Below are 13,011 nucleotides of genomic sequence, written 5' to 3'. Positions count from 1 at the left end.
ACGCATTATTAAGGATCTACAACCTATCCTAAAGGATGACCCAACACTCTCACAAGTCTTGGGAGACAGGCCAGTCCTTGCCTACAGACAGCCCCGCAACCTGAAGCAAATACTCACCAACAACCACATACCACACAACAGAACCACTAACCCAGGAACTTATCCTTGCAACAAAGCCCGTTGCCAATTGTGCCCACATATCTATTCAGGGGACACCATCACAGGGCCTAATAACATCAGCCACACTATCAGAGGCTCGTTCACCTGCACATCCACCAATGTGATATATGCCATCATGTGCCAGCAATGCCCCTCTGCCATGTACATTGGTCAAACTGGACAGTCTCTACGTAAAAGAATAAATGGACACAAATCAGATGTCAAGAATTATAACATTCATAAACCAGTCGGAGAACACTTCAATCTCTCTGGTCACGCAATCACAGACATGAAGGTCGCTATCTTAAAACAAAAAAACTTCGACTCCAGCGAGAAACTGCTGAATTGGAATTCATTTGCAAATTGGATACTATTAATTTAGGCTTAAATAGAGACTGGGAGTGGCTAAGTCATTATGCAAGGTAGCCTGTTTCCCCTTGTTTCCTCTTGTTTTTTCCTACCCCCCCCCCCCCCCCAGATGTTCTGGTTTAACTTGGATTTAAACTTGGAGAGTGGTCAGTTTAGATGAGCTATTACCAGCAGGAGAGTGAGTTTGTGTGTGTATGGGGGTGGGGGGATGTGAGAAAACCTTGATCTATGCAGGAAATAGCCCGACTTGATTATGTAAAGAGTTGTCACTTTGGATGGGCTAGCACCAGCAGGAGAGTGAATTTGTGTGGGGGGGTGGAGGGTGAGAAAACCTGGATTTGTGCTGGAAATGGCCCACCTGTTGATCACTTTAGATAAGCTATTACCAGCAGGACAGTGGGGTGGGAGGAGGTATTGTTTCATATTCTCTGTGTGTATATAAAGTCTGCTGCAGTTTCCACGGTAAACATCTGATGAAGTGAGCTGTAGCTCACGAAAGCTCATGCTCAAATAAATTGGTTAGTCTCTAAGGTGCCACAAGTACTCCTTTTCTTTTTGCGAATACAGACTAACACGGCTGTTCCTCTGAAACCTGTCATTATACATACATGTAAACTCATTACAGATTCACTTCACCAGTGTACTGCAGATTTTGCACTGGTGCAGTTTGAAGCATACATCTCTCACTAACATTTGGCATATGATCCTTTGACACTCAAGTACAGAAACTTCTAAATATTCTCACAGCAGCAACTGAAAGCTGGTATAGTGAGAACTATAGCAGCTGGGCCAAATAATTCACCATCTATGCAGTCTCCCTCATACAACCAATTAAAGTGTTGCACATAAGTCAAATGCAGAATAAGGTTATGTGTTAAATTACTTCTGATATCACAATGGTCTAGGATACATACCTTACTGTAACTGAAAGCCTGTACTATTGCACAGGTGTACTTTGTAAAGTCAAAATGGCTGAGAATATAAACAATGGATGGTAACAAAGCCCAATGATTGTTGAATCTGGTGATATTCTAAACAAAAAGAGCTATCAACCCTGCTAGTAGCTGTTTCATCGCTTCACATTGACAGAAATCTTCTAAGTCTCAGAGTGACAATCCTGGATGATTATTATTATATAGATGAGGCCTTTTACATGGCTTGGAGATGGAGCTTTTTCTTGCCATCCCTTCAAAAAAAAAAATCTGTTTTTGGTTTTGGTAGCTTAATTGGTGACACACACCCCCCTCAAAATAAATTAAAAGCATTTCAACAAAAGTAATCGAAAATTTACTGTTACACTCTTTGTTTTTCTCCACAAAATATTTAATTACAAAGTACATCAAGACAAGCTATAATACTGTCACCTAAAATGCACTGGAAACAATCTGAGCTGTAGGACTTCCTATGGTCTTGCTGTACAATTTTTCTCTGAATCAGACATTGTAACCAAAACAAAAAGATATTTTACAAAATACACATTAAGGAAAAGAGGAAAATCCACACAACTGAGAGAAAGATCATTCTCCAGCCCCGTCCCAGGCAGCTTTGCAACTGTTATTGCAACCTGGCACTGCAATAGAGTTTCTTTCTTAAGGGAGGAGGGGATGGTTGGTCTGTACATTCCTACTGTCATAATATACCTAAGTAGTCCCACCCTAAAAAAATTTTAGAATCAGAAAAGAGAAAAAAAGTGATTCTTAGTTCTGTTCCAAGAATGACTAAAGTAAAGTAAAGCCCAAAAGTAACTATATAGTATGTAATGACAGCACAATTTAGAATAATGTCCCATTTGGATGAGACCAAGCAGCAGCAAAACTGGCCATTTTGTACCAGCCACACTGCTCTTGCAATACCAAAATGAAGGTTACTTACCTGTAACCAGCATTCTGTGAAACGACCTCTGCATGGTCCTACTCTTGGGATGTGCAGACTATGCAGCTAGGACTTCAGTGCATAACCAAGAGTAGGAATGTGCACAGGCCACTTGAAGAAAAACTGTAAGATATTAACTCAGTACAAATATAGAACTTTTTAAACAGGTTAGTGAAATAAATGCAACTTGTGTTTATCATAAAAATCTCTTGGATTGTGCAAGAACAAAGTAAATTATTTCTTTTAAACATATTCATTTTACAGACACTGAGTTAAGTTTAAAATCAAATACTCCTAACAAAAATATACAACTCACTCTGCACTCCAACACTAGTCTATTGCATAATCAGTATCTCTTCTGAGGTGAGCTATTAAAACGTGAGCCAGACAAGTGATCCGAATCACAAAATGCTCTTAGATGTTTAACACAGAAATGATGCCTACAGCATAGACACAGTTAGAATAGATTGCTTGATAATTAACCAATTGTCCCTGCACTTTGATTTATATAACCTAAAGGTTACAATGAATCTCAAAGACTATGTATAGCAGAATATCAAATCTCTGCTTTTTTTAAAAAAAATTATCATCCCTTTTTAATTTCAGCTGCTATCAGTTCTTAAGAATGATCTCAGCTCCAAAACCTCTCCTGACTGGACACTTCTCAGGTGGCTGTACAGTAGTGGAGCCTCTGAGAATACTAGTCCAGCTAGAGTAGCCCCCACCAACTGATCCTCCCGCGCCCAAAAGAGGGAGTGACCAGTAAATCCATGTAGAACCAATAAAGTCTTTCCTCCTTCAAATTCCTTTTGTACACCTGCATACAGGGAGCCTCTCTGGAGCTAGCATCACATAGTACACAATCCCCTCAGGACCTTCAAATCCTGCCCTTTCCTCCACATGCAACCGAACATATTTTATCCAACTACAGACAACGCCCCATGCGGGAAGAGACTGAGCGGAATTTGTCGAAGTACACTCTGATTTCATATGCTACTCAAAGACAACAAAAAGTTGATATAAAGCTATCAGTCAAAAATCAATACATAAGAACAGAAGAGCGGCCATACTTCGTCAGACCAAAAGTCCATTTAGCCCAGTATCCTGTCTTCTGACAGTGGCCAATGCCAGGTGCCCCAGAGAGAATGAACAGAACAGGCAATCATCAAGTGAACCATCCCATCACCCATTCCAAGCTTCTCGCAAACCGAGGCTAGGGACACCCTCCCTGCCCATCCTGACTAATAGCCATTGATGGACCTTATCATTTATGACTCAATTCAGCAAAGCATCATTCCTCACAAAATCACTGAAGGATCATATGTTTAAGCATATGGGGGCAGAAAGCTGGACAGATCGTTGTGGGGAGAGGTAGATACGCTGGAAGGGAGGGATAGGGCCCACAGGGACCTAGACAAATTGGAGGATTGGGGAAAAAGAAATCTGATGAGGTTCAACAAAGACAAGTTCAGAGTCCTGCACTTGAACAGAAGAACCCCATGCACTGCTACAGGTGGGGACAGACTGGCTAAGCGGCAGTTCTGCAGAAAAGGACCGGGGGATTACAGTGGATGAGAAGCTGGATATGAGTCAACAGCATGTTCTTGTTACCAAGAAGGTTAACGGCATACTGGGCTACATTAGTAGGAGCACTGCCAGCAGATCGAGGGAAGTGATTATTCCCCTCTATTTGGCACTGGTGAGGCCACATCTGGAGTATTCCATCCAGTTTTGGGCCCCCCACTACAGAAAGGATGTGGACAAATTTGAGAGAGTCCAATGGAAGTCAACAAAACTGATTTGGGGCTAGGGCATATGACTTATATAAAGAGTCTGAGGGAACTGGGCTTATTTAGTCTGCAGAGGAGAAGAGTGAGGGGGGTGGGTTGATAGAGTTCAACTACCTGAAGGGGGGTTCCAAAAAGGATGGAGCTCGGCTGTTCTCAGTGGTGGCAGATGACAGAACAAGGAATAATGGTCTCAAGTTGCATTGGGGGAGGTCTAGGTTGGATATTAGGAAAATCTATTTCACTAGGAGGATCCTGAAGCACTGGAATGGGTTACCTCGGGAGGTGGTGGAATCTCCATCCTTAGAGGTTTTTAAGGCCCAGCTTGACAAAGCCCTGGCTGGGATGATTTAGTTAGGGTTGGTCCTGCTTTGAGGAGGGGGTTGGACTAGATGACCTCCTGAGGTCTCTTCTAACCCTAATCTTCTATGATTCTATGAACTTTAAGCATGACACGAAGTTAGTCACACGCTCAAGCACTTTTCTGAATAGAGATGGACTTAAGCGTTTTCTGGAATTAGGGGCTTAAATCAGCATTACAGAATTTTTCCATATGAAAATAAAATCATGTACAATATTGTTTTCTACACTCGGTCATATAAAGAATTTTTCACCTTTACAATCTTGCCACCTTTGCTTACTCTTGTTAAAGATACCATTATTAATATGGATACAAGTGTGAATTTTTTTAAGAGTCTGCATAAAAAGACACTTCCTTGTTCATGGTCTAAGTGAATTCTAATACAATACTGAAAGAATTTCAAATAATAATGTCCCATGGTCACCATGGAAATCAAAAGTACATCAGGAAAAATGCCCTGGGGTTAAGGCCAAAACTTGCTCAGAAGTTTTCATGTGATTGCAATTCTCTCAATACTCAAACTTCCTCAAATATCTCACAGGGGTAATTAATGAAAAATTGCAGTAAAGATGGATCAAAACAAAATTCCACAAAAAACATGACTAGTTTTTGGAAGTGTTAGCTAGTTAAACAAAAGGTTTGTTTCTATTTTTAACTTAGACAAATTGTATGTACAGAAGGGGAAACATTTCCATTAATACGAATGTTACATGGCAAAAAATAGATGCTGCAGAGTTATACCCACATTAACCCACTTTAGAAATCCAAACATTTAGAAGACAGTTAGAAAAAAAGTAAGTATGTACAGACCTTCCAGTAGTCAGATTGTAAACTGTAGTACCTCTGGTAGGCAGATAATGCTGCAATAGAGAAAAAGGTTGTTGTTTTTTAAAAAGAACAAGACTGAAAATAAAGCCTTAAGGGTATAAAAATATGCAATATGGAAATGATAGTGTTACTTTTATTAAATTATTTAACAATAAACTATGCACTGTTATGGATAGAGTATTTCCTGAAGATTACAATTTTGCTGTAGAAAGTGTCTCAACCAAAAAGTGAATGTTATCATGATTTACATAATTTACATAAAATTCAATCTAGTAACATTTTAAAGTAAGTTTATGAAAGAAATTGACTGAAATTTTGGTTTGACAAAGCTGCTATTGATTAAATTTAAATTACTTAGCATGTTTACAATGCTCTCTGGTGTCTTGCACAATTTTTGCAAGGGAAAAAGACCAGACTGATCTACAGAAAGATTACAGAAGAAGCACCCTCTCCCTTTCCATGATCAGATAAAGGGTGGTGACAGTGGGAGCAAAGCTTCAATTTTATCCAACACCTACCAAGCCCAAGACCATTATGAAAGACAGAGCTCTTAAAATGGATCTAGACACAGTACTCTGGTATGAATCACTGAATTACCATAATTTGGAGATAGAGTTCTCAACAAATCATTGTTCCTGCAACTTACTGCTCTCCCCTCAAAAAAATTCTGGTTAATAGGTTTAGTCTTTTGGCAAGTAAATGTCTGTTGTGTTTAAAAAAAAAAACAAAAAAAACCACAACCCAAAGTCAAGCCCCACCTTTGCTAATTAATATACTCACTGCCAGACAGGCATAAATACAGGGCTTATATTCTTATGAAAACAGTGCCATGCAAAAACACAAGTAGCATTTTAAATAACGATCCATTAATACCTTAAAAAGTCAATATTTTCACCTCTGAAAAGTATCCGTTTCATAAGAAATTTAATTAAGTTTAATAGTAGCATCCAATGTGCTAAGAACTTTCCAAAGACTCAAAAGGAACTGTCCCTGCTTTGAGGAGCTCACAATCCAAGGAAAGACAGGAAAGCAGACCATTATGGGGAATGGGAAAAGCAATAGGTTTTCTATATGCAAAATTAACGCACTGAAGCACCATAGAGTGGGTCTCTAAATTATAGCATACTTGGTAAGTGCATGCCCTACATACTCAATTACATAACAGACCAAGAGCCATTCAAGACTTTCAGAAATATCGCAGATACTTAAGAGCAAGAATACAAATATATATTTACAAAAAACAGTGTATTTCTAGATCAAGCTCCTCACCATGCGATTGGATCTAATCTGGGACTTTTTGGGAATACTATCATATTACATGAAAAGTACGAATGTAAAATATGCAACACAAATCTAAAACTATATTCAAAGTTAAGGCAAATATTTCATCTTTTACACCTGACATCCATGAGTCCAAAATCATCAACTTAAGTTACAGATATAAAAGCAAGCTTCACTGATTTGCTATATTTTGATGATCAGTCAGCCTTATTCTTAAATTTGATATTATTTTGAGAAGCCATAAGGATTTGGGGTTTGGTTTTTTGTTGTTTGTTTTTTGTTGGTTAGTTAGTTTTAATCAAACTGCAGTTACTCTCTAAAGGGACCACATCAACATTTTTTGCTGTAGATTTACATGCAACACAAGATACTGTAGATTTACATTCCTTCTATTTACATCTATCTACCCAACAAGTCACTTTTACTCCTCAGACTGACCACCATTAATAATGCATAGCAGTTATATGTATAGCTTATCTGAATAAGACTATTCTGAAAAGAACTCTAAACACTTAATCCAACTGACGATTTCACGACAATTAATTCAAACACAGTTTTTAAAAAATATTAAGTCTCTTCACACACACACAAAATAAACTATTGTATAAGTCTAAAATCAGCTGTGATATTAATCATAGGCTGTGATATTTTACAGTATCACTAACCAACTGAGTCTTTCCCAATTTACACACCTCAGATATTCATATTGAATTTAATCTACAAAGACAAGTAATTTTTGAACACATGGATGACCTTCCTCTGACAATCATCTATAAAACAAGAGATTTTCTTTCTTGTAATGTTTCAGATTCTCATAGCAAAGAGTCCACCTAAAACTGAAGGAAGTTACAAGATTACTGTTTTTAAACAATACAAGTAATTTTAAAAACAGTATATTATTTAAGATTTAACAAACTGTAGTAATTAAGAGAACATGTGTTTTTATATAGAAGTGCATTTCATTGCACTATAATAATCACCAAGAAAAACACGTTAAACAGTCGAAAGTTTTTATATACATTTTTAAAGAAATTTAAGCATAAGTTCATATCAGTAATACTAATCAATTAAAAAATTTCCTATTGATTATTATAGTAAAGTCTTGTTAAAACCTCAAAACTGAAAAAACTAAGTTTTACCATTCATACTCTTAAAATTCCTCAGCTTTAAAAACAAATTTCACCAGTCATTTTCACTTAGATGAGAGTCATTCACTTTCTGGTTTTCATATATTAAAATAATGTTGTGACTTCTGTTTTCACAACCCCTAAATAATGTTTAAATTAAAAAAGTTAATTTGAAAGAATTTTCATAAAAAGATTGGGAGGGGGCCTAAGTTTCTTTTACTATAACGAAGACCATTTTCAATACAGCTGTTTGAAAGACAAAGGGAACACTTCTAAATTAATAAATACTACTCAAAGGATACAAGTGATATGCATCTCAGATTAAGAAAATCAGTTAATGAATTTACCAAGCTGACAACTGTTGCTGAAAAGTCCTAAATGAATATGGAAACCCTGCGGGCTGCAAAAATAAACAGGCTTACCTACTGCCTTACAGTGAGCCCAAACGAATTCCATAATATGATTAAAGGATTGAGGAAAAAAAGTACGATTCCCATCTGAGTTTATTATAAACAGTGTTATAGGAAGAATTTTTTTTTAAACCAATTTTATTGTATGAAGGGAACACACTGCTATTATAATAGAGGAAGTTGAAAGCACCTCTTTTCAAAAAGTCTGCAGAGTAGAGCCTGGCAATTACAGGCCAGTAAGCCTAACTTCAGTATCAGGCAACTATACTGACTGGAACGATAGCAATAAAACAGAATTACCAGCCACCGATAAACACATGTTGGAAGAGTCAACACGGCTTCTGTAAAAGGAAACCATGCCTTACCAATCTATTGGAATTCTCTGAGAGTACCAATATACATGTGGAGACGGATGATCCAGTGGATATAGTATACTTGGACTTTCAGAAAGCCTTTGACAAGGTCCTTCACCAAAGGCTCTTAAACAAAGTAAGCACTCATGGGATAAGAGGGATGGTCCTCTCCTATCTTTTAACCAATTACTAATCTATGAAAGAAAGAATAGGAATAAATGGTCACATTTCACAATGGAGAGAGGTAAATAGTGGCATCCACCAAGGATCTGCAGTGGGACCTGTGCTGTTTAACATTCATAAATAATCAGGAAAAAGGGCTAAACAGCAAGGTGGCTAAATCTGCAGATGAGACAAAATTACTCAAGATTATTGAGTCCAAAGCCGAAGGTGAAGACTTACAAACGGATCTCATAAACCTGGGTGATAGGGCAACAAAATGGCAGATGAAATTCAAAGTAATACATATTGGAAAACATAATTAGAGCCCTGTGCGGATACAAATTTATATCCGAGGATATAAATCGGTATCTGTGGAACTGCAGGACTCTCCCGAGAAACTCAGCAGCAAAGGGAGCAGAGCATGGGGCTGCCGCTTCCAGAAGCCAGCACCCCACACTGGCAGCTCCTCTGGCGCAGTTGTCCCATAGAATCATAGAATATCAGGGTTGGAAGGGACCTCAGGAGGTCATCTAGTCCAACCCCCTGCTCAAAGCAGGACCAATCCCCAATTAAATCATCCCAGCCAGGCCTTTGTCAAGCCTGACCTTAAAAACTTCTAAGGAAGGAGATTCTACCACCTCCCTAGGTAACGCATTCCAGTGTTTCACCACCCTCTTAGTGAAAAACAGTTTTTCCTAATATCCAAACTAAACCTCCTCCCCCACTGCAACTTGAGACCATTACTCCTTGTCCTGTCCTCTTCTACCACTGAGAATAGTCTAGAACCATCCTCTCTGGAACCGCCTCTCAGGTAGTTCAAAGCAGCTATCAAATCCCCCCTCATTCTTCTCTTCTGCAGACTAAACAATCCCAGTTCCCTCAGCCTCTCCTCATAAGTCATGTGTTCCAGACCCCTAATCATTTTTGTTGCCCTTCGCTGGACTCTCTCCAATTTATCCACATCCTTCTTGTAGTATGGGGCCCAAAACTGGACACAGTACTCCAGATGAGGCCTCACCAATGTCAAATAGAGGGGGACAATCACGTCCCTCGATCTGCTCGCTATGCCCCTACTTATACATCCCAAAATGCCATTGGCCTTCTTGGCAACAAGGGCACACTGCTGACTCATATCCAGCTTCTCGTCCACTGTCACCCCTAGGTCCTTTTCCGCAGAACTGCTGCCTAGCCATTCGGTCCCTAGTCTGTGGCGGTGCATTGGGTTCTTCCGTCCTAAGTGCAGGACCCTGCACTTATCCTTATTGAACCTCATCAGATTTCTTTTGGCCCAATCCTCCAATTTGTCTAGGTCCTTCTGTATCCTATCCCTACCCTCCAGCGTATCTACCACTCCTCCCAGTTTAGTATCATCCGCAAATTTCCTGAGAGTGCAATCCACACCATCCTCCAGATCATTTATGAAGATATTGAACAAAACCGGCCCCAGGACCGACCCTGCAGCACTCCACTTGACACCGGCTGCCAACTAGACATGGAGCCATTGATCACTACCCGTTGAGCCCGACAATCTAGCCAACTTTCTACCCACCTTATAGTGCATTCATCCAGCCCATGCTTCTTTAACTTGCTGACAAGAATACTGTTGGAGACCGTGTCAAAAGCTTTGCTAAAGTCAAGAAACAATACATCCACTGCTTTCCCTTCATCCACAGAATCAGTGATCTCATCATAGAAGGCGATTAGATTAGTCAGGCATGACCTTCCCTTGGTGAATCCATGCTGACTGTTCCTGATCACTTTCCTGTCATGTAAGTGCTTCAGGATTGATTCTTTGAGGACCTGCTCCATGATTTTTCCAGGGACTGAGGTGAGGCTGACTGGCCTGTAGTTCCCGGGATCCTCCTCCTTCCCCTTTTTAAAGATTAGCACTACATTAGCCTTTTTCCAGTCATCCGGGACTTCCCCCGTTCGCCACGAGTTTTCAAAGGTAACGGCCAATGGCTCTGCAATCACAGCCGCCAATTCCTTTAGCACTCTCGGATGCAACTCGTCCGGCCCCATGGACTTGTGCACATCCAGCTTTTCTAAATAGTCCCTAACCACCTCTTTCTCCACAGAGGGCTGGCCATCTATTCCCCATGTTGTGATGCCCAGCACAGCAGTCTGGGAGCTGACCTTGTTAGTGAAGACAGAGGCAAAAAAAGCATTGAGTACATTAGCTTTTTCCACATCCTCTGTCACTAGGTTGCCTCCCTCATTCAGTAAGGGGCCCACACTTTCCTTGGCTTTCTTCTGGTTGCCAACATACCTGAAGAAACCCTTCTTGTTACTCTTGACATCTCTCGCTAGCTGCAGCTCCAGGTGCGATTTGGCCCTCCTGATTTCATTCCTACATGCCCGAGCAATATTTTTATACTCTTCCCTGGTCATATGTCCAACCTTCCACTTCTTGTAAGCTTCTTTTTTATGCTTAAGATCCGCTAGGATTTCACCGTTAAGCCAAGCTGGTCGCCTGCCATATTTACTATTCTTTCGACACATCGGGATGGTTTGTCCCTGTAACCTCAACAGGGATTCCTTGAAATACAGCCAGCTCTCCTGGACTCCTTTCCCCCTCATGTTAGTCCCCCAGGGGATCCTACCCATCAGTTCCCTGAGGGAGTCGAAGTCTGCTTTCCTGAAATCCAGCGTCCGTATCCTGCTGCTTACCTGTCTTCTCTGTGTCAGGATCCTGAACTCAACCAACTCATGGTCACTGCCTCCCAGATTCCCATCCACTTTTGCTTCCCCTACTAATTCTTCCCGGTTTGTGAGCAGCAGGTCAAGAAAAGCTCTCCCCCTAGTTGGCTCCTCTAGCACTTGCACCAGGAAATTGTCCCCTACGCTTTCCAAAAACTTCCTGGATTGTCTATGCACCGCTGTATTGCTCTCCCAGCAGATACCAGGAAAATTAAAGTCACCCATGAGAACCAGGGCGTGCGATCTAGTAGCTTCTGCGAGCTGCCAGAAGAAAGCCTCATCCACCTCATCCCCCTGGTCCGGTGGTCTATAGCAGACTCCCACCACTACATCACTCTTGTTGCTCACACTTCTAAACTTAATCCAGAGACACTCAGGTTTTTCTGCAGTTTCATAACGGAGCTCTGGGCAGTCATACTGCTCCCTTACATACAGTGCTACTCCCCCACCTTTTCTGCCCTGCCTGTCCTTCCTGAACAGTTTATAACCATCCATGTCATGTGAGTTATCCCACCAAGTCTCTGTTATTCCAATCACGTCATAATTCCTTGACATCACCAGGACCTCCAGTTCTCCCTGCTTGTTTCCAAGGCTTTGTGCATTCGTATATAAGCACTTGAGATAACTGCTGATCGCCCCTCATTCTCAGTATGAGGCAAGAGCCCTCCCCTCACAGACGTTCCTGCCTGTGCTTCCTCCCGGTATCCCACTTTCCCACTTACCTCAGGGCTTTGATCTCCTTCCCCCAGTGAACCTAGTTTAAAGCCCTCCTCACTAGGTTAGCCAGCCTGCTCGCAAAGATGCTCTTCCATCTCCAGCCCCACCCACTGGAGCAGGCACCAGGCTCACTGGCAGCTGTCCCTGGTCATACTTTTGTGTTCAAACGGCACGCATGCCCCCAGACAGGAGATGGAGACAGCTTCGTGGAAGGGACGGGGCAGGGCTAGGGGTGGTACAGCCACGCTGCAGGAGCTGCTGGTGCGGGGCGCTGGCTCCTGGGAGCAGCGGCCCCACGTTCTCTTCTTTTTGCCGCTGCAGTTCCCAGAAGAGCCCTGCATTCCATAGATATCGATTTATATCTGCGGATATAAATTTTTATCCATGCAGGGCTCTAAACATAATCCCAACTATATATACAAAATGGAGTCTAAATTAGTTGTTACCACTCAAGAAAGATGAGGTTACTCACCTTATCCCACAACTGAGGTTCGAGATGTGTCCCTATGGGTACTCCAGTTTAGGTGTGTCTGAGGCCCTGCGCCTAAAATCAGAGATTTTTGGTAGCAGGGCCAATTTGGGCTGCACATGCGCTCTCCCCATCTTTCAGAGTAGCAGCCGTGTTAGTCTGTATTCGCAAAAAGAAAAGGAGTACTTGTGGCACCTTAGAGACTAACCAATTTATTTGCGCATGCGCTGCATTTGGCCGCTATATAGTGCTGTGCGGCCAAACAGCCCTCAGTTCTTTCTGTACCCGTCTGTATTAGCAAAAAGAAAAGGAGTACTTGTGGCACCTTAGAGATTAACAAATTTATCTGAGCATAAGCTTTTGTGAAGTTGTTAGTCTCTAAGGTGCCACGAGTACTCCTTTTCTTTTTGCGTATA

The 13,011-nt window shown here is 41.1% G+C and overlaps 1 protein-coding gene across 4 annotated transcripts in view; it reads right to left on the bottom strand.

Annotated features, from left to right (window-relative positions):
* Window positions 1–13,011, bottom strand: part of KDM6A (lysine demethylase 6A) — a 278,230-nt gene that overhangs the window by 200,954 nt on the left and 64,265 nt on the right. For all 4 annotated transcript variants that reach the window (XM_048864912.2, XM_048864944.2, XM_048864934.2 and 1 more), the window contains exon 4: window positions 5,359–5,408. In XM_048864912.2, the coding sequence (XP_048720869.2) occupies window positions 5,359–5,408 (50 nt within the window). The remainder of the gene's footprint in view (window positions 1–5,358; window positions 5,409–13,011) is intronic.

The sequence above is a fragment of the Caretta caretta genome, chromosome 1 (assembly GCF_965140235.1).
Source record: "Caretta caretta isolate rCarCar2 chromosome 1, rCarCar1.hap1, whole genome shotgun sequence".
Taxonomy (NCBI): Eukaryota; Metazoa; Chordata; order Testudines; family Cheloniidae; genus Caretta; species Caretta caretta.
This window is presented reverse-complemented; position numbering and strand designations above follow the sequence as displayed.